Source organism: Lissotriton helveticus, chromosome 3_1 (assembly GCF_964261635.1).
Source record: "Lissotriton helveticus chromosome 3_1, aLisHel1.1, whole genome shotgun sequence".
In the NCBI taxonomy this organism is placed as follows: Eukaryota; Metazoa; Chordata; class Amphibia; order Caudata; family Salamandridae; genus Lissotriton; species Lissotriton helveticus.
Genome location: NC_136061.1, coordinates 411,372,793 through 411,390,992, shown reverse-complemented (window position 1 = coordinate 411,390,992; position 18,200 = coordinate 411,372,793). Strand labels below are relative to the sequence as shown.

The following is an 18,200-nucleotide window of genomic DNA, read 5'->3' as shown; positions in this document are numbered from 1 at the left end:
ATGGGTAACCTATTTCAGTGAACTTTACCAGGCAGATGTTTTAAATGAGGCCGCGAGCTTAGAACAAATAGATGGAGTTCCTGATATGGCCCAAAAAAACCTTCCCTCTAAATGTTGAATTTTCATTAACAGAAGTCCAACTGGCTATCAATAATAGTGCCGCTGGGAAAGCGCCAGGACCGGATGGGGTGCCAGTAGATGTATACAAATCCAACATAGAATTATGGGCCCTACTTTTAACTAATGTCTTAAACAGCTGTAATAAATATGTTTTTTTTCAGACATGGCAAGAGGCCATTGTGATTCCCATTTTTAAAAAAGGCGACCGTAGGGATCCAAAATGCTATAGACCAATTTCCTTACTGGATTCACTCATGAAGGTCGCCGGGAGGGTTATACTTAATAGATTGCAGTCCTGGGTGGAAGACCAAGGTATCTTTTCACAGTTTCAATATGGGTTCAGGGCAGGACTTGGTACAACGGAGCAAGGCCTGAATTTAGCGCTGATAATATCCAAGTACGTAACGGCTAAAAAAGAAAATGTATTCCTAACCTTTGTAGATCTAAGTTCGGCCTTTGATTATCTGAATCACGATAAATTATGGTCCATATTATTGCACTGGGAGTTGAACCAAAACTGCTAGATTTTATAAAGGAATTATACAGGGGGGCTGGGGCAAGGGTGCGGTATGGGAACAAGGGCGAATGCACTTCTAAATTTGATATAAAAAAGGGAGTGAGGCAGGGATGCATACTTGCACCTTTCCTATTTAACTTATATATAAATAGTGTAGCCTCCCACCTTATGGAAGACCAGCATGATTACCCCAGAATTAAGAATACCCCAGTCCCCATATTAATATATGCAGATGATGCAGTAATTATGGCTCGGACACAAGTTGGCCTCCAAAGATCACTTACTAAATTTTCACGGTACATGAGTGATAGAGGCCTAAAGATAAACATAAGCAAGACCTTCACCATGTGCTGTACTACTAAGAAGACCCTAAAATGTAAGATCTTTCTCTCAGATTCAAAAATACTTACGACAGAGACATTCTCCTACCTGGGCATTAACTTCGACAAAAAGGGGACTTGGTCTTCGGCAGTGCAGGCAAGAAAATTGGCCTTTTCAAGAGCAATCGGGGCTGTCCGAAACTTTGCTAATAAATTGGGGGGCCGCCCAGTCCCAGCACTAGTGGACATATATAAAACTAAATGTGTGTCCACAGCGATGTATGGTGCAGGGATATGGGGGATAAGTGAAGCTCATATTATACAGCTTTGCGAAAATAAATTCCTCCGTTACCTATTAGCCGTCCCGCAGTCCACTTCTACGCTTGTGTGCCATCAAGATCTAGGCATACACTACATCTCAGACCTTATTAAGGTTGATCCCATTTTACTGTGGCATAAAGTGTGGTCAACTGACGAGACAAGTCTGAATAGGGATGTAATACTGGATTGCCTTAGTCTAGAGGGGGCCTCAAGGATTCCCTGGTTTAGGTATGTAAAGAGATTTTTGACTGATATTGGGCATACAGAATACTTTGACTCCCCGGAATTTTTAGCAACATTTTCTAGGAAGAAGCTGAAACACATCTGCTTGCATTTTCTAGAGAGCAAACATTGGATGGACGAGAAATGCAAAACATCAGTCATGGAGAACAATTTGATTCTCCAAGGACAGGGTATCCAGCCATACTTGATCCAGGTGCAAAGCTGTTATTCTCGTATGCTATTGACAAGATTCAGGGGGGGGCATCTCTTTTTTAGAATGATTAAGTTTCCGCACTTAAACTGTTGGTCCAAAAACCTGGTATTATGTCCTTGCGATGATGTTTCAGAACAGTCCACTCTACACTGTATACTTTTTTGTAAATTTTACACTTTGCCAAGGAAAAGATTTCTAATGCCAATCTTAAAAAATTGGGGTTTGAGGCAATGTAGGACAGCGCTAATGAAATTGCAAATGCTGGAAGATGAACTGATCATGTACCTTGTGTCATCATTTTTAAAATTTATAATCAAATCCAGGATTTCAATGAATTAACCTAACACAAATATCTGGTAATTACTGTACCTCTCCCTTTTAAATGTTTTCCTTTTAACTCAATTGATTTTATTCACATAATGAACTAATGATGCTAATGTATATTTATTGTCTTATTGTGCTTTTATGATTTTTACTACCAAAATCGAATAAAGCTGTTTTTGACTTTGAGTCTACATACACTGTACATTGTGGTTGATTTCATTTATTTCTTAAGTGATAATCAAAAGAAAAGGTTGCTTGAAAAGTGAAGATAATCCTGCCTAAAACATATTTTCTATTGTGTTTACTTGATGTAGCTTTAACATTGCTTTGTAGGAAGTATTTGTCTAAATAAAATATGTAACACATAAAATTTATGTCAATATTTATATAATCATTATAAGTTTCAGTATATAATAATGGATTCTTTCTATGACTTCAAACTGCAACACAACTCACACTGTGAGTAACCCTGATATAGATGACATTATATTTAAATAATAACAAACATTATAGATGATGTCAAAAAGTATGAAGTTCACCTTTAGGGCAGTAATGTGAATTTAGTGAAGCATCACGGAAAAATGTGTGCCTAACTGCCGTGCTACATCAGTGCATCACTAGTTATGTTTGGATTTAAGTCTGATTCATTTAGTTGAACATATTTATCTTCTGTAGTTTGTACAAGTATTGAATATGTGCCTTCTTTATTGTCATCTAGATAACCTTGGCAGTGCCTCTGCCATCCAGCTGCTGCAGGATATGGCTAGCAAGTTTAGTAAACTTTGTTATCTGATTGGCCAGCACAGCACATCACTGACTAACTTCCTACATGGCTCAAAAGAAGCAAAGCGTCTGGTCCTTCTGGAGCATTCAAGCCTCTTTCACGACAGCTACACAGAGTGAGTATCCATAACGCTGAAAGTTGTATAATTATTTTTTTGGTATTAAAAAATGTTTTCCATGTATGCCTTATACTAAGTTATTGAACTTGCTTTCATGGCGTGCAGTTCTGTGTTTGATTTTAATGCCCTTTATAAGATGTACAAGTCCCAAGTCTGCATTTCAGCAACCTCACACAGGATAGGAACCTTCTGAGGTTGGTAAATTAAGTAGCGATAGATTGGTTAATCGAGAAACCTGTTAGGCACAAAACTTGGGGCAGAATTGTAGTCTCAAACATTATCTAAATTCAAGTTGTTGTTATTATTATAAGCACAAGTTGAAAGATCCTGAGGTGAATTGACTGAACATTCACTTTCAGCCTTAATGTTCTTTGCCTGCTTTCAGCTCTTTCACAGTGTCAGTGTGCAGGTGGCCCAAAAGAAAATGCTGACCAACTAATCAGTTTACAAGAATCTAAGGAATATGCAGTGTCGTGGCTGGTGCCAATGTTCGTCTAGCATATGATATCACGTGTTTTTTTCATTGAATTAATCTTAAATTGGATTAATCAGTACTGCCTTCTTGTGCGGAGTTTTCTTAAGCCAGAAGGTGGGTGAGAAGCACAGGTCGTGTTCAGATCACTGTCTCTTGCTTCACAGTGACTTGTAGGAGTTCATTTATAACCTATATTTCTTAATAAGGGTTGTTCTTCCCTTGGCACAATCGTTTGTATTTGCTGTAGTGCTTACCCAATGTAAAAGCCCAGAGTGGCACACCTAAATTAGCAAAAATTCCCAAGTTTCCGAATTTTCAGAAACAGGCAAACTGAGGTTTGACAAAAGTATTGCATTTATGAAAAAAAAATAGAATTGTCATTTGTCTAAAAATGTATTCTGCATTTAGGAGACTTATTGCTGACTTTGAATGACTGGTACCAGAGGGCACTTACTGCTTTGGCTGTTATTTTTTGTCCTCTGTGGAGGCATTTTGTATACATATTTAAGGGCTCTTGTTTTCAGTTTCTATTTGTTGTGAATTCTGGTGGGGTTTTATCTGATCTTTTTCCATAATCCTGACACTGAGCCATTGCTTTATGAGTGTCAATACTTAGCTATGGAGCCTGATTGGCTATTAGAGCAGCGGTACTTCACTAGTTTGAGCATTATACTTTGGGATAAGAACGTCCAGCATGCAAAGCACGGAGCAAAATAAAATCAGTGTCGCCTTTTTTATTGGATTATAATTATAATACATAAATATAGAGTAAATATGTTTCTATCATGACTGGCTCTACATACACATGCTCTGCATACTCCTGCTATTCTAGTGTTGGGCCTGGATGTTTGCAACTTGTTTTTCTTTGAAGAAGTCTGAGTCACAAGACCTGTTGTGACTCCACCGTTGGCCTAAAATGCACTAGCACACTGGCTCCACCTCATATTGTTTTCTTCTGACATCAGGCTCAGATGTTCAGGATCGTTGCTCCGGAATCAACACGATAACACATTGGTTGTTCTTCTCTGATCCAGCAGTTCTGCGTTCATCTGCAATAAAAACAACAGTAACATGATTAAGAAACTATTTGTCCAGGACGCCAGCACTTAAGATTCGTGGGTCGGCGATTGTTCCTCCATGAGGCACCCATGCCTCAAACCCCCATTTTCCATTAGTATAGAGTCTCTGCTCTTGCTTCTTGGAGAATGCACCTAGTTAAAGGGTATGGAACTTAAACTCATCCAGCCCTGCCCTAGTTGTAATATGAAATGCCCCTGGTGTGATAATCATGAGGTATGGTGACCCCTGCCTCTCCCCAGAGCACATAGAGACTTGCTGAGAAACCAGCCTTGCCTTCCACTTAAAGAAAACCTTAAGATCTCGTAGGGAAAGGAGGGGTGGGCCCATCACAGGAAGCAAAGACAGGCCTTGTCCGAGATGTCCAAATTGTTGGAGGTGAAAATATGCTAATGCAGAAGAAGAGGAATCCAGGCCCTACAGCATTCTGTCAGGTCAGGCATAGGAGAGTCCAGAAATAGTTTTCTCTGAGACAGCTGACATCAAGGAAGAAGTAGAATTCCTCAAACCAGTGATACAACAAATGCCAGCCTCCAGGCCAAAGACCCAGTCAGCAAAGCATGCTTCTACGGCACTTCAAGGTCAGTCAAAGGCCCGAAAATGCACATTCACGGAAGCAGAGCACATTTCCTGTGGGATGGAGCCCTGATTCAAGCCAGAAATTTCCCACATTTTGGGGTTCTATTTCTCCAGGCGGGACTCCCTAGACTCAAGAGGCTGGATCGATGCCTCTGAACTTGAAATCCAGTGGCACCCACTGCACCATGCCTCCATACCACTTTGGCAGAAAGGCTTTGAAAAACTGCAGCAGGTTTGTCCCTTCCTCGGTTCAGTTTTAAATGCAGTACCAGGCAAAGAATCCCCAACAAACTGAGGATTATGGCATTCCAACCGCTGCCGCCGACTATTTTTCAGACACAATGTCCTAATAATGTTTGAACTGTCTTAAACCTGTTGGAGATGATGGCTTCATTCTTACCGTTTTACTTTTACCAGGTTACACATACTTCCTGTACAAAACAGTGGGCACAGACGAAAGGGGATTGGTCAGCACTCGCTGCTTTGGTGGAATAGCAAGAACCTGTTTCCGAAAAAGCCCTTTCTGAACGTCCTTCTTCAGGTCACCATCGATGCATCTCTCACAGGGTATAGCGCTCACCTCAGTGAGAGTACTGTCCAAGGTACCTGAACCCTTGAGCACGAGGGACAAAGTAAAAACCACCTGGAGCTTCAAGGCATCAGACTAGCCCTGCAAGCATTACTGCCACGTACTCCAGTATTATAAAGACAGACAATATGACAGCCATGTTGTACGTCTCCATAAGCAGGGCAGCACTCCCTCCCACCATCTCTCTGCAAGAGCTCAGAAGATTTGGCACTGGGCAATTTTCTACAATATTCACCTGTTGGCAGAGCACTTGCTGAAGTGAGAACGACTTTGAGGACCGGCTCAAAGAATGCATCAACAAGTTCACATGTGGGAACCCCACACACAAGTCCTTCACAAGGTACTGGACTACAACTTTGGATCTGTTCACCATTCCCAAAAACAAAAAATGGGGGGCGTGGCCAGGCGCCGTAGGAAATGGCCGCCTGATTCCCGAGCTCCGCCGGGACCGTCCGTTTCCCCTGACAAATCCGCAACAAATCCTTGCTGAGAGACTCTCTGATGGCAGCCCCCAGCTCCCTCGGGTTTGGTGATCCCTCGGAGCCTCTTACAGACTCGGAGAACCCTCGGAGGCTCCGTGAGGCGGCCGCGACTCTCAGCGGTGGCCCGGCGTCTCGCATCTGGAGCCCGGGGACCGCTGCCTCTTCTAATCGAGGTCCCGGCTCTCGGCCTGCCGCAATCCGCGGCCTGAGAGGCGTGAAAAATGGGGGGCGTGGCCGCCGAAGCGGCGCCGGAATATCGGTGCCCTGGGGTAGCTTAACGAGGCGGCCTGCGAGACCCTGCGGACCAGAAGGCCCACACACCGGAACGCGAAGCTCAGTGAGGCGCCTACCCTCGATGTAAGAAGGGCTGCTAACCCCCGCGCTGCTGCCACCTGAGCGAGGGGGGAGACGGCTGGACTGCGCTACCCATAGCCTGCCTGGGGGCTGCGGATGCTTAGTGATGCCTGTAGGCGCCCACTAGAGGAAGGACACACATCCACGGCTGTGGAGGCGGCTTGACCACTGGACACCGGCTGGCAGGTGGGACGAATGCGAGTGATTGCAGACCCGAGGGGTTTGGGCTCACGGCAGAGAGTCACAGAGTGCACCCCAGACAGTAGGCCCCACGCTGCGATAGTTCTTGGGCTGTACCCATAGTACTGGCTGCGGTCTGTCAGCGGAGGGGAGTGGATCTGAGCTGGCGCTGTCCCGCAAGAAGGTGGGTGACGGAACATCTGACCCCAAGGGCACCAGATCGAATATGCGGCCCAAAGGGGGTACTGTGTCCCAAACCAATAAACTTGACCAATACACGGTGCCCAAAACGCAGACGCAGGCCATGGGGGCAACAAAGGAGGGCACAGGGCAGGCGGAACCCTCCCTGACGTCCATAATGGCGGCAATCCAGACCCTTGGCTTCAGCCTTGAAACGAAGATGGACAAGATCACTATCGAAGTGAACCTGCTCAGTACTGACTTGGGGAAAACCACGGATCGCTCAAAAACGAACGAAGTGGACATTAAGGCCCTGCAGGAGTCGGATAGGAAGCTTGAACGCAGGGTCAGCGAGCTTGTCCACCAACACCGGCAGATGGCACTTCGACTCGATGACCAGGAGGGTAGGGCTCGGAAGAGCAACGTATGCGTGGTGAGTGTGGCGGAAGATCTTGAGGGAGATAGTACAGAGCTCTTTCTCGAAGACTTGATACTTCGCCACCTGAAACCCAAGAGGCTATCCAAGATATTCACTGTCGAACGGGCCCACCGGGCCCCGATTCCTAAACCCAAACCTGGAGCCCCACCACGAACAATTATTGCCAAAATACTCAATTACTGAGACCGGGATGCGATCCTACAGGCTGCCAGACAACATGGGGATCTACAGTACGAGGGATCCACAGTTCGTTTTTTCCCAGACTTTACGCTACAGGTGCAACAGGAGAGGCGCTCCTTCCAAGGGGTCAAGGCGGCACTACGGGACCACGGAATTCGATACATGATGTTCTTTCCCGCAAAACTGAAGATCATACATGGCGGCAAGTCCCACTTCTTCACCTCGCCTGCGATAGTACAGGAGTGGATTGACACAACGTTGGCAGTGGCCCACCCTCTGCAAAACGGCGGACAGTGGCGAGACACAGGGCACCCCTCCCCGGAGTCGGCGACGGGGGGAGCTGAGAATGTTGAGCAGAGCCAACGATCCTGGCGTTCGAGGTCGAATAGTCCCCGCTGGGACTCACCCGGAGATAACACAGCGCGATGAGGCGGCACACACTGGACTTAGAAGAAGCCGGACTGTAATGTATACAGTGTGATTGTTGGTATGCCTGGGCTCTCTGAGGGGACAGCGCGGGGCCTGCCCGTGGTCTATGGGACGGGCTCCCTTATTGTACTTCTACACCCATGGCCTGAGGGGCCGAATGACCTGGGACGCTGCGGGAGGGCGGCCGGGACGGAGCTGGCCACGTTAATCCCGAGTTAAAAGTTCCTCGGTGTCTCACCGGGGTAGGGTTGGGCGACAGGCGCTCTGCTAATTGGGGTGGTGGGTAGTTTGAAACCCATGGAGCAGGGGGCTGGGAGGGGGGGGTTTGTTTTCGCAGAGGTGGGCGGGATGTGGGGGGAAGATACGGGGAGGAGAGGATGGAGTCAACTGTCTGATATGCCTGTTAATGTTTGCACTGTTAGAGTTCTCGGGGGGGGGGAACCAGGGTGGGCAATGGAGTTGGAGAGTCTCTCTGCTGGGGGGGATCCGGGGAGGGCTGGGGAGTACTGGGTTTGTTTTGGTCGTACAGAATTTATGTTCATGAAGACCTTACTGGTTCAGGAGTGCTAAGTAGGGATTGCTTCCAAAGTAATGGTTATGGCTAGGAATTGGGAGAAGAGCCTAAAAATAATGAGCTGGAATGTAAACTGACTTGGGGCCAGACTCAAGCGTACTATAGTCTTGTAACTCATTAAACGGCACCACCCAGACATAGTAATGCTGCAAGAAACTCATTTATTGGGTAACACATGCCAGGCCCTCAACAGATGGGGATACACTCTCGCCTCACACTCCGGCTTCACCTCAGGCTCCAGGGGGGTGGGAATCCTCATACGCCGTTCATTGCCCCTCCATATAGATGGCACTAAATCAGATCCACAGGGCCGCTTTATGGTGGTCACAGGCAGATGGGAGGGATACACACTGAACTTGCTTTCGGCATACGTCCCGCCGGGCTTGCAGGCTCAAGCCTTTGCAGACCTGGGCAAATTGCTACTATCCCTCCCCGAAGGTCAGTTGGTCTTGGGCGGGGACTTCAATTCGGTGGTGTCGGGCACCATGGATAGGCAGCCCTCCAGAGCCCTACCCCAAGGGCAGCAATGGTTGGCTGATTTTCTTGAGGCCTTCGGACTCACCGACGTAAGGCGCCACCTGCATCCCACGACCAGCCAATTCACCTTCTTCTCTGGGCCGCACCACTCCTTCTCACGCCTCGATTACATCCTCACTGTCCTGCAGCACCACACTATAATACGAGAGGCAACACTCCTGACTCGAGGCATCTCGGACCACTCGCCGGTAACTACGCACATCACATTCGGAACCAGGAGGGAGGGGTGCGTGGCGCCGATAAACCCCTGGCACCTGCAGAATGAAGACACGCGGGGGAAAATTGACACCTCTATCACTCAATATTTCGAAGAAAATGAGGGATCGGTAGACCCCCCTGTCACGGTATGGGAGGCGTTTAAAACGGTAGTCACGGGGGAAGCGCTATCAGTCATCTCAGGCAGGTGGCGAGAACAGCGCTGTCAAGTCACCAAAGCTGAGGCGGAGTTGGCAGAGCTTGAGGCGGAAGCGCTCGAGAAAGGGGGAAGGACGGTTCGACACAAATGGCAACTCAAGCTGGCGGAATACAGAGCACTGGTCTCCCAGGAGGCCCAGACGGTAGCCAGACATAAAATGGGAAGGTTGTACGATCAGGGTGACAAAGCCGGGAAACTTATCGCCTGGCTTGACAAAAAGCAGCAGGCCAGGAAGACCGTGCCGCTAATACATAATCAATCCGGGGCGATTCTCACGAGGCCGAAATACAGCGTGCAATAATGGAACTCCGACCAGGGAAAGGGTTGGGTCCCAACGGTCTCCCGATAGAATTATACAAGATTAAACCCGAGACTATTAGTAAGCACCTTAAATCCATGTTTGACACCAGCAGAAAGGACGGCATACTGCCACGTGACCAGCGCATTGCTACTATTGTGGCAATCCCGAAAGAGGGGAAACCCGTTGAATCCTGTGCCTCCTACAGGCCGATTTCCCTCCTCAACGCGGAGCCCAAAATACTGGCAAAAACACTCGCCAATAGGCTTAAACCAATACTAAATACACTGGTACATCCTGACCACTCAGGCTTTATGCCACATCGAAACACGGCCCTAAATATCAGACGCTTACACGGGGTGATCGGACAACGCCATAGACTGAAGGAGGACGCGGTTGTGGTCTCCCTGGACGCCACCATGGCGTTTGACACCCTTGAATTGCCGTACATGTTCGCTGTCCTGCGTAAACTGGGCTTTGGGCCCCATTTTGTGGAGTGGGTTCGTCTCCTCTATACGGAACCGCTGGCACAGGTCCTAGTGAACAATAAAGTGTCGAAGGTCTTCACTTTAGAGCGAGGAACTAGACAGGGCTGCCCCCTTTCTCCTCTCCTGTTTGCTCTCTCCCTTGAACCGCTAGCTGTCTGGATCAGACATGACGTCTACCTTCGTGGAATAGAATGGGCGGAGGGATGGGAAGACAAAATATCCCTCTACGCGGACGATATTCTTCTATACCTCTCTAAGCCACGACGGTCGATCCTTGCGGCCCTCGACATCTTTGCGAGCTTTGGTCAAAATTCTGGCTTCAGAATCAACTGGAGCAAATCGTATCTCTACGTCCTCAGCGGGAACCCCCCGAAGCTCCCCGACACTTGTCCCATCACAGTCGCTGAGGACGGCTTCCAATACCTGGGAGTGTTCATATCCACGGACAAGGCCCTGTCCTACGAGCGCAATCTTCAACCTCCCCTACGGCGTCTCCAACGAGAGGCCAAGTCCTGGCAGGACCTGCCATTGTCATTACTAGGCCGAGCGGCCTTGTTCAAAATGATGGCGCTGCCCAGGTTTCTCTACGCCCTCCAAAATTATCCAGACATGGTGCCTAACGCCTACTTTACAGCAATTGAGGCGGCTCAGCGTACCCTCCTTTGGGCGGGAGCCCCGCGTATTGCTCTGTCAAAACTCACACTGGGATGGTATGACGGTGGCATAGCCCTCCCCGACATCCGCAAGTACTACTGGGCAGCCCATCTCACGGCGATTAATCAAGGGACTTATGGGGATGGTAATGATCCAGCCTATGGGATGGACAGATGGCAACTCCCTGGTGGGAACTATGAAATTGCTCTCTACTCTAAACTGGGCAAACTTCGACTCACTGGCCCTACACAACACTCGGTACAGATATGGCACGCAGCACAGAAACAACTGGGGTGGTCCGGGGTCCTCACCATGGCTACACCGCTCTGGGCTTCCGAAAAGTTAGGCAACCTGGGTCGCACTAAAGGGTTCCGGAACTGGGACCTGATAGGCATCTCCCAAATAAAAGACATCTGGGGCCCTAAAGGTGTTCACAGATTCGCTCATATGCAGGCAACGTACGAACTTGCACACACCGAATACTTCAGATACTTACAGGTGCGACACTCCCTTCAGACACACATTCCACCTGGCACCACACTGCCTCAAAGCTCCCCTCTGGAAGACAGACTATTAGACGGGAACATTTCAGAACATGCCATATCTCTCATGTACAAAAAGCTGATAAATAATTCCCCCGACCTGCTATTACCCTTAAAGGAGAAATGGATTGCCGATGGGTTGGAAATTGATGAGGAGGAATGGGTGTATGCTCTTGCTTCCCCCCGTGAGGTGGCCATTTCTGCCCGACTGCGCCTAATTCAACTTAAAATACTGCATAGAATCTATATCTCCTGTACGAGGCTGCAATTGATGAGAAAAGGTGGGGACGGACTCTGTCGAAGGGGATGTGGTGTAGAGGGCACCATCTTTCATACCCTATGGGGGTGCCAAAAAGTGCAACAGTACTGGGGGAGAGTAGTGCACTGCATGCAGGAGGTGTGGAAGGTAGAAATTCGACCTGAGGCCAAAAGATGTCTACTTAACATATGGGAACCCACTGACTTAACGCACAGAGGGAAACTGTGGGTAACGCTTGGGCTGATGGTGGCTAAAAGGAACATTGCGAGGTTGTGGGGTGACCCTAACCCACCAAAACTGAGGGACTGGCAATGTGACATGGACTGGTGCATGCTGCAGGAGAAGACAGTGTATGTCTCAAGAGGCTGTCCTCGCACATGGGTGGAAATATGGTCCAGATGGAATGACTACAGGGAAATATATGTGAGCCCCCTCTAACCACGCAATCCAGCTCCTTGGACATATAATACTGACCATTGCTAACTGAATCATGGCACTTGAGTGCGTCTCGGTTTCGTATGCGCACCGGCACTGCCCTGAACCATACAGTACTGTGATCTAACAACCAAGTTAACGGGGGTTTATTTCTGTTAGTTTCCTTTCTCGGATACAGAATTTGTATACGGTGGACCTTATTATGTGCATAAATGTGTAAAATGTGACCTTCCTAATCCTCCCATATCCTTCGGGATCTCATATAATTGCACTCCGTTACGCCGCCGTACCCCCGGGTTGACGCATAGGGCTGTGTCTTTGTTCTATAATACTGGAATGTTTGATTGTTAGCCGGCCCGATGGGTTGTAGGCGAGGAATGTCTAAAGTGATCTACGTAATAAAGGTCTTTAAAAAAAAAAAAAATGCCCAAACATCTTTACAGGTAGCAGCACTTTCTTCTCCCGTACTTGTTGAGGAAGATGGGTCAGGTATCCGTGACCCATATCTTCATGGTTCCATCTTGGCGAGACAGCCGTGGTAATCAGTGCTCCTATTGGTGTCAGTCAATCCTCACAAGAACCTCCCAATCTGAAAGAGACACGTTAGTGATAGATTCCTTACCTTAGAATATCCCCAGGCGTCAGACTGGATCCGGAAAAATTTGCGTAGCAATACCCCTGCGCGCCGACAGGCGTCGTCCACGGCTCCGCGTCCTTTGTCCGCTGCTCCGGGAGTGGACATCGGTCGTCAGGATCCTAGTCCTCAGGTAAGAGGCATGAGAGGTCGGAGAGATGTCATCGTTCCTCCGACCCACCCCGACACTCGCGCGATGTGGCCCGGGGTTTGGGTGACACCACCCACGCGGCTCCAACGGAGTCGCGGACGTCGCCGCCTGCCCCACACCTTCGGGTCCCTGGGCATGACGCGACGCCAGTGGAGGTTGAGCGGTACCTCATGGCCATGAGGTCCCTCCCTCCTCAGCCGGGTTCCGTGGCGCCTAGGGGCCCAACGGCCCCGGCTGGAGTGCCTAGCGGTTCGGGTGCTTCGGCTCCGACGCCGTCGGGTGCTTCGGCCCCGGCGCCACAGGCCCCCACTGGATGCGGTTCCGGATCCGGGTTGTCGCCGGTCGACCTCACGACCTCACCGGCGCCGGCCCTGCGGGTGTCGCCCTCGGCGCCGGCTATGGACGCCGTCCCCGATCCTACCTTCGATCTGGTTCCGGCTCCGGAGCGGCGCCGCTGGGCGCCGCTCTCGATGTCGTTTGGAGATTTCTATTTTCACGAACCGGCCCCATCTGTTGACCCTGAAATGCAGGAGATGGGTGACAAGGGTGATTGGGAGGGGTCTGTGGACCCTCTGGCACAGGAGTGCCAGTCCCGACAGGACTGGACATATGAGCTTGGGGAGGCCAGTGGACTTGACACTTTGCCAGACACTGGATTTGTCTCCCCTCCCACCGTGGTTACGGAGGAGGGGGCTGCTTACAGTGTAGTGTTGACGCGGGCGGCCAAGGCCTTACACCTTGAGCTCCCCGTCGCGGCCGTGAGGACTTACCTCCTCACTGAGGTCCTTAAACCGCAGGAAAGCTCCACTGAGCCTCTGCTGCCGTTTAATGAGGCCTTGTGTGAAGTTCTTGTGGGCACCTGGTCCAAGCCCGCCACAGGTCCGCCTGTGGATAGGAACGTGGCCAGACGCTACCGCCCGGCCCCGGGAGACCCTTGCTTTTTGTCCAACCATCCCACCCCCGAGAGCCTGGTCATCCAGGCCTCCACTTCCCAGACCGCATTCCAGGCGGCTCCGCCCGATCGGGAATCCAAGAGGTATGAACAATTCGGGAAGAAGGTGTTCTCGTCCCTGAGTTTGGGACTGCGGTCAGTCAATACCGCATGCCTCTTGGGCCGCTACACCCACACCCTGTGGGACACGGTCGCGGACATGCTGCCTCAGTGTCCGGAGGAGGTCCGGGCAAAACTCACCCAAGCCCTTGCGGAGGGTCGAGATGCAGCGCGATATTCCATCCGGTGTGGGCTGGATACCACGGACTCACTGGGCAGGGCAATGACAACGACAGTGGCGGTTCGACGCCACGCCTGGTTGAGGTCGCCAACTTTTTGGCCGATTTCCAGGCCACTCTTCTGGACATGCCGTTCGATGGCCGTCGCCTCTTTGGTGACAAGGCAGACCATGCGCTTGAGCGTTTTAAGGACTCCAGGGCTACGGCCAAGTCCTTGGGCCTCTCGGCCCCATGCCAGCAATCGGGTGCCTTTCGCTCCTTTCGTGGCCACGGAAGGGGCGCCCCCACACGTGCCGCCAGCCACGCACCGCAGAATGTTCAACAGCGCCGTGGCGGCCGTGGAAACCGCCGTGGCGGCGGTCGGGGACAACGGCGAGGCCAGTCCACACCTTCCCCCGCAGCACCTGCCTCAAAACCCTCCTAGTCCGTGCTTTCAGGCCCATGTGACGTCAGTAGGGGGTAGGGTTCGCCATCACCTCTTCCACTGGCGCACAGTCACGTCGGACAGGTGGGTGCTGCAAATCGTCGGAAGGGGCTACTCCTTCCCCTTCGAGGCTACCCCTCCAGCCATGCCACCGCAATTCCACCACATGTCGGGGGATCACTTGCAACTTCTGCAAGAGGAAGTGGCGGCCCTCTTGGCCAAGGGGGCCATCGAGCGCGTTCCTGGGCCGGAAGTAGGGTGCGGTTGTTACTTCCATTACTTTCTGGTACCCAAGAAGGGCAAAGGGGGCCTATGCCCTATCTTGGACCTACAGAACGTCAACGGTTTCCTCCGGAAGGAGAAGTTCAAAATGCTGACTTTGGCTCAGGTCTTGGCTGCCATGGACCCCGGAGACTGGATGGTAGCGTTGGACTTGCAGGCATTACCTGCGGTTCACGGTAGGCCACGAGCACTTCCAGTTTACCGTGCTCCCCTTCGGCCTTACAAGTGCCCCACGGGTGTTCACGAAAGTGATGGCGGTGCTCGCAGCTCATCTGCGCAGGTTAGGGGTGTCAGTCTTCCCCTACCTCGACTACTGGTTGTTGAAGGCGGGCTCGCCCCAGACAGTCGTCAGCCACCTCCAGACTACGGCAGACCTCCTGCACCTGCTGGGGTTCTCCATCAACGTGCCGAAGTCACACCTGTCTCCCTCTCAGAAACTCCTCTTCATCAGAGCGGTTCTGGACTCGGCGCAGTTTCGGGTTTATCCTCCCGAACAGCGGGTTCGGGATATTCAGGCTCTGATTCCGATCTTTCAGCCTTTATCCAGAGTCTCGGTCAGGTTGACGCTGCGGCTTCTGGGGCTGATGGCCTCCTGCATCCTTCTGGTGCATCAATCCCGGTGGCGGATGCGGGCTCTGCAGTGGGACCTGAAGTTTCAGTGGGCCCAGCATCAGGGCAACTTGTCTGACCATGTCTTGATCTCGGAGGGCACTGCAAGACAGTTGCAGTGGTGGCTCACGGACCGCAATTGGGTCAGTGGCAGATCCCTCTCCCTACCCCACCCGGAGCACGTGGTTGTGACGTACGCGTCCCTCCTGGGCTGGGGGGGGGGCACATGGGAGAGGCGGAGATCAGAGGCCTCTGGTCTCCGGCGGAGTCCTAGCTCCACATCAACTTTCTGGAGCTGCGGGCGATACGACTTGCACTGAAGGCATTCCTCCCCTCTGTCCGGGGGAGTGTAGTGCAGGTGTTCACGGACAACACCACCGCCATGTGGTACTGCAACAAACAGGGTGGGGTGGGGTCGTGGACCCTATGCCAGGAGGCTCTGCGCCTCTGGCAGTGGCTGGAACATCAGGGCGTGACCCTGGTGGTTCAACACCTGGCATGTTCTCTGAACGCCAGGGCGGACGAACTCAGCCGTCGGTGCATGATGGATCACGAATGGCGTCTGAACTCGGACGTGGCGCAAGGCCTCTTTCAGCAATGGGGAGAGCGTTGGTTAGATCTATTCGCCACAGAAGAGAACGCGCAATGTCATCAGTTCTGCGCGTTGGAATTTCCAAGGCGGCACTCGCTCGGAGACGCTTTTCGTCACGAGTGGCGTTGCGGTCTATTCTACGCCTTTCCGCCTATACCACTTCTGCCCAGAGTGCTGAAGAAGATCAGGCACGACCGGGCCCAGGTTATCCTTGTAGCTCCGGACTGGACATGGAGATACTGGTATCCCGAGCTACTCAGCATGTCAGTCGATCCCCCGGTCCGTCTGCCTCTTCAGGAGGAATTTCTGTCGCAGCAGCAGGGGACGGTCCTCCACTCGAACCTGTCCAGTCTCCACCTACAAGCTTGGAGATTGAGCGGCGACAGTTGAGGCCATTTGACTTGCCTCCTAAAGTCTGTAATGTCATTCTGGCAGCCAGGCGTCCCTCCACAAAGTCGGTATACGCCTGCAGGTGGAGCAGATTTGTGGCATGGTGCACAGCAAAGGCTGTGGATCCACTCTCTGCACCCCTTTCAGAGGTTCTCCTCTTTCTTCTTTCTCTTGCCCAGCAGGGCTCTGCTCTGGGCACTATCAAGGGGTACCTTTCTGCTCTTTCACCTTCTTAAGGCTACCTGATCAGCCTTCCTTGTTCAAGTCCCCAATTGTAAATAGGTTTTTGAAGGGCATCACACACATGTTCCCTCCTGTTCCTTTCGTGATGCCCCAGTGGGACTTGAACATTGTTCTTACTTACCTAATGAGCTGCTCCATATCTGTCCTCTCCGTCTTCTTACTTTGAAGACTGCTTTCCTGGTTGCCATCACCTCTGCCAGGAGAGTGAGTGAGCTCCAGGCTCTTTCTTCCACACCTCCTTTCCTCTCTGTCCATCCGGACAAGGTTGTGTTGTGGACAAGACCCTCTTTCCTGCCCAAGGTTGTCACGGCCTTCCACGCCGGGCAGTCCATTACCTTGCCCACCTTCTTTCCGCCTCCGCATCCCTCGAAAGAGGAAGAGAGGCTCCACCGTCTGGACCGAAAACGTGCGCTCTCTTACTACCTGGATCGCACACGCCAGTTCCGGGTGGATGACCAACTCTTTGTTGGTTACGTGGGCGCTAAGAAGGGAAAGGCAGTGCACAAGCGGACCATCTCTCGGTGGATCATCTTGTGTATCCAGGCGTGTTACTCCTTGGCTAAGAAGGAGCCCCCTGTTGGATTGAGGGCTCATTCCACTCGGGCCACGGCGACTACCACTGCCCTGGGCCGAGGTGTGCCCTTGCAGGACATTTGCCAGGCAGCTACCGTGGCCTCACTGCACACGTTTGCGAGACACTACTGCCTGGACAGCCAAGTCCGGAGGGATGGCTTCTTTGGCCGTATCGTCCTCCAGGACTTCCTGGTGTGATTATTGGTTCGCAGACCCACCACCGGGGTTGGTATTGCTGGGGTATCTATTCTAAGGTAAGGAATCTATCACTAACGTGTCTCTTTCAGATGCACAAGTTACTACTTGTGTAACGATATATCTGTAAGAGACATTAGTTAGTGATAGATTCCTTACCGACTCACCCATCCTCCCCATTCTGCGAACCGATATCTAGGGTTAAAGTCATCCCCTTTCAGGGCCCTAGTTTCATGGCACCAGTGTTGGTTCTATCATGGCTCTGCGTATCTGGCGCGGAAAAGCTGTGTATCAGAACTGACGTCAGCGTGCAAGGGCGGCGTCTAAGTACTCCGACGTCATTTCGGCGCTAACGACGACGGACGCGGAGCCGCGGACGACGCCGGCCGGCGCGCAGGGGTATTGCTACGCAAAATTTTCCGGATCCAGTCTGACGCCTGGGGATATTTTAAGGTAAGGAATCTATCACTAACTAATGTCTCTTACAGATATATCGTTACACAAGTAGTAACTTGTGCCACAGGCTGAACCATCTTACTCACAATCAGGGTCAGTTCAGACACCCAGCTCTCACACAACTGAACCTCGCAATCTGACACAGTTTGGTTACCTCAGTCTTCCAAGGGAATGCATGGTTATCCTGCAGAAAGCTTGAATGTCCACTCTACTTGAGCCACTTATACTGCTAAGTGGCAAAGATTCGTGCCTTACTGTACCTCCAGTTAGAGTCCTTTAAAAGTTCTGTCCAGGAGATTGCTTCTTACCTCATAC

General features: G+C 51.0%; 1 protein-coding gene across 2 annotated transcripts in view; it reads left to right on the top strand.

The window, feature by feature from the left end:
• ALS2 (alsin Rho guanine nucleotide exchange factor ALS2) overlaps positions 1-18,200 on the top strand; it is a 1,284,778-nt gene that overhangs the window by 475,109 nt on the left and 791,469 nt on the right. For both annotated transcript variants that reach the window (XM_078680222.1, XM_078680224.1), the window contains one exon: positions 2,757-2,937. In XM_078680222.1, coding sequence (XP_078536348.1) covers positions 2,757-2,937 — 181 coding nt within the window. The remainder of the gene's footprint in view (positions 1-2,756; positions 2,938-18,200) is intronic.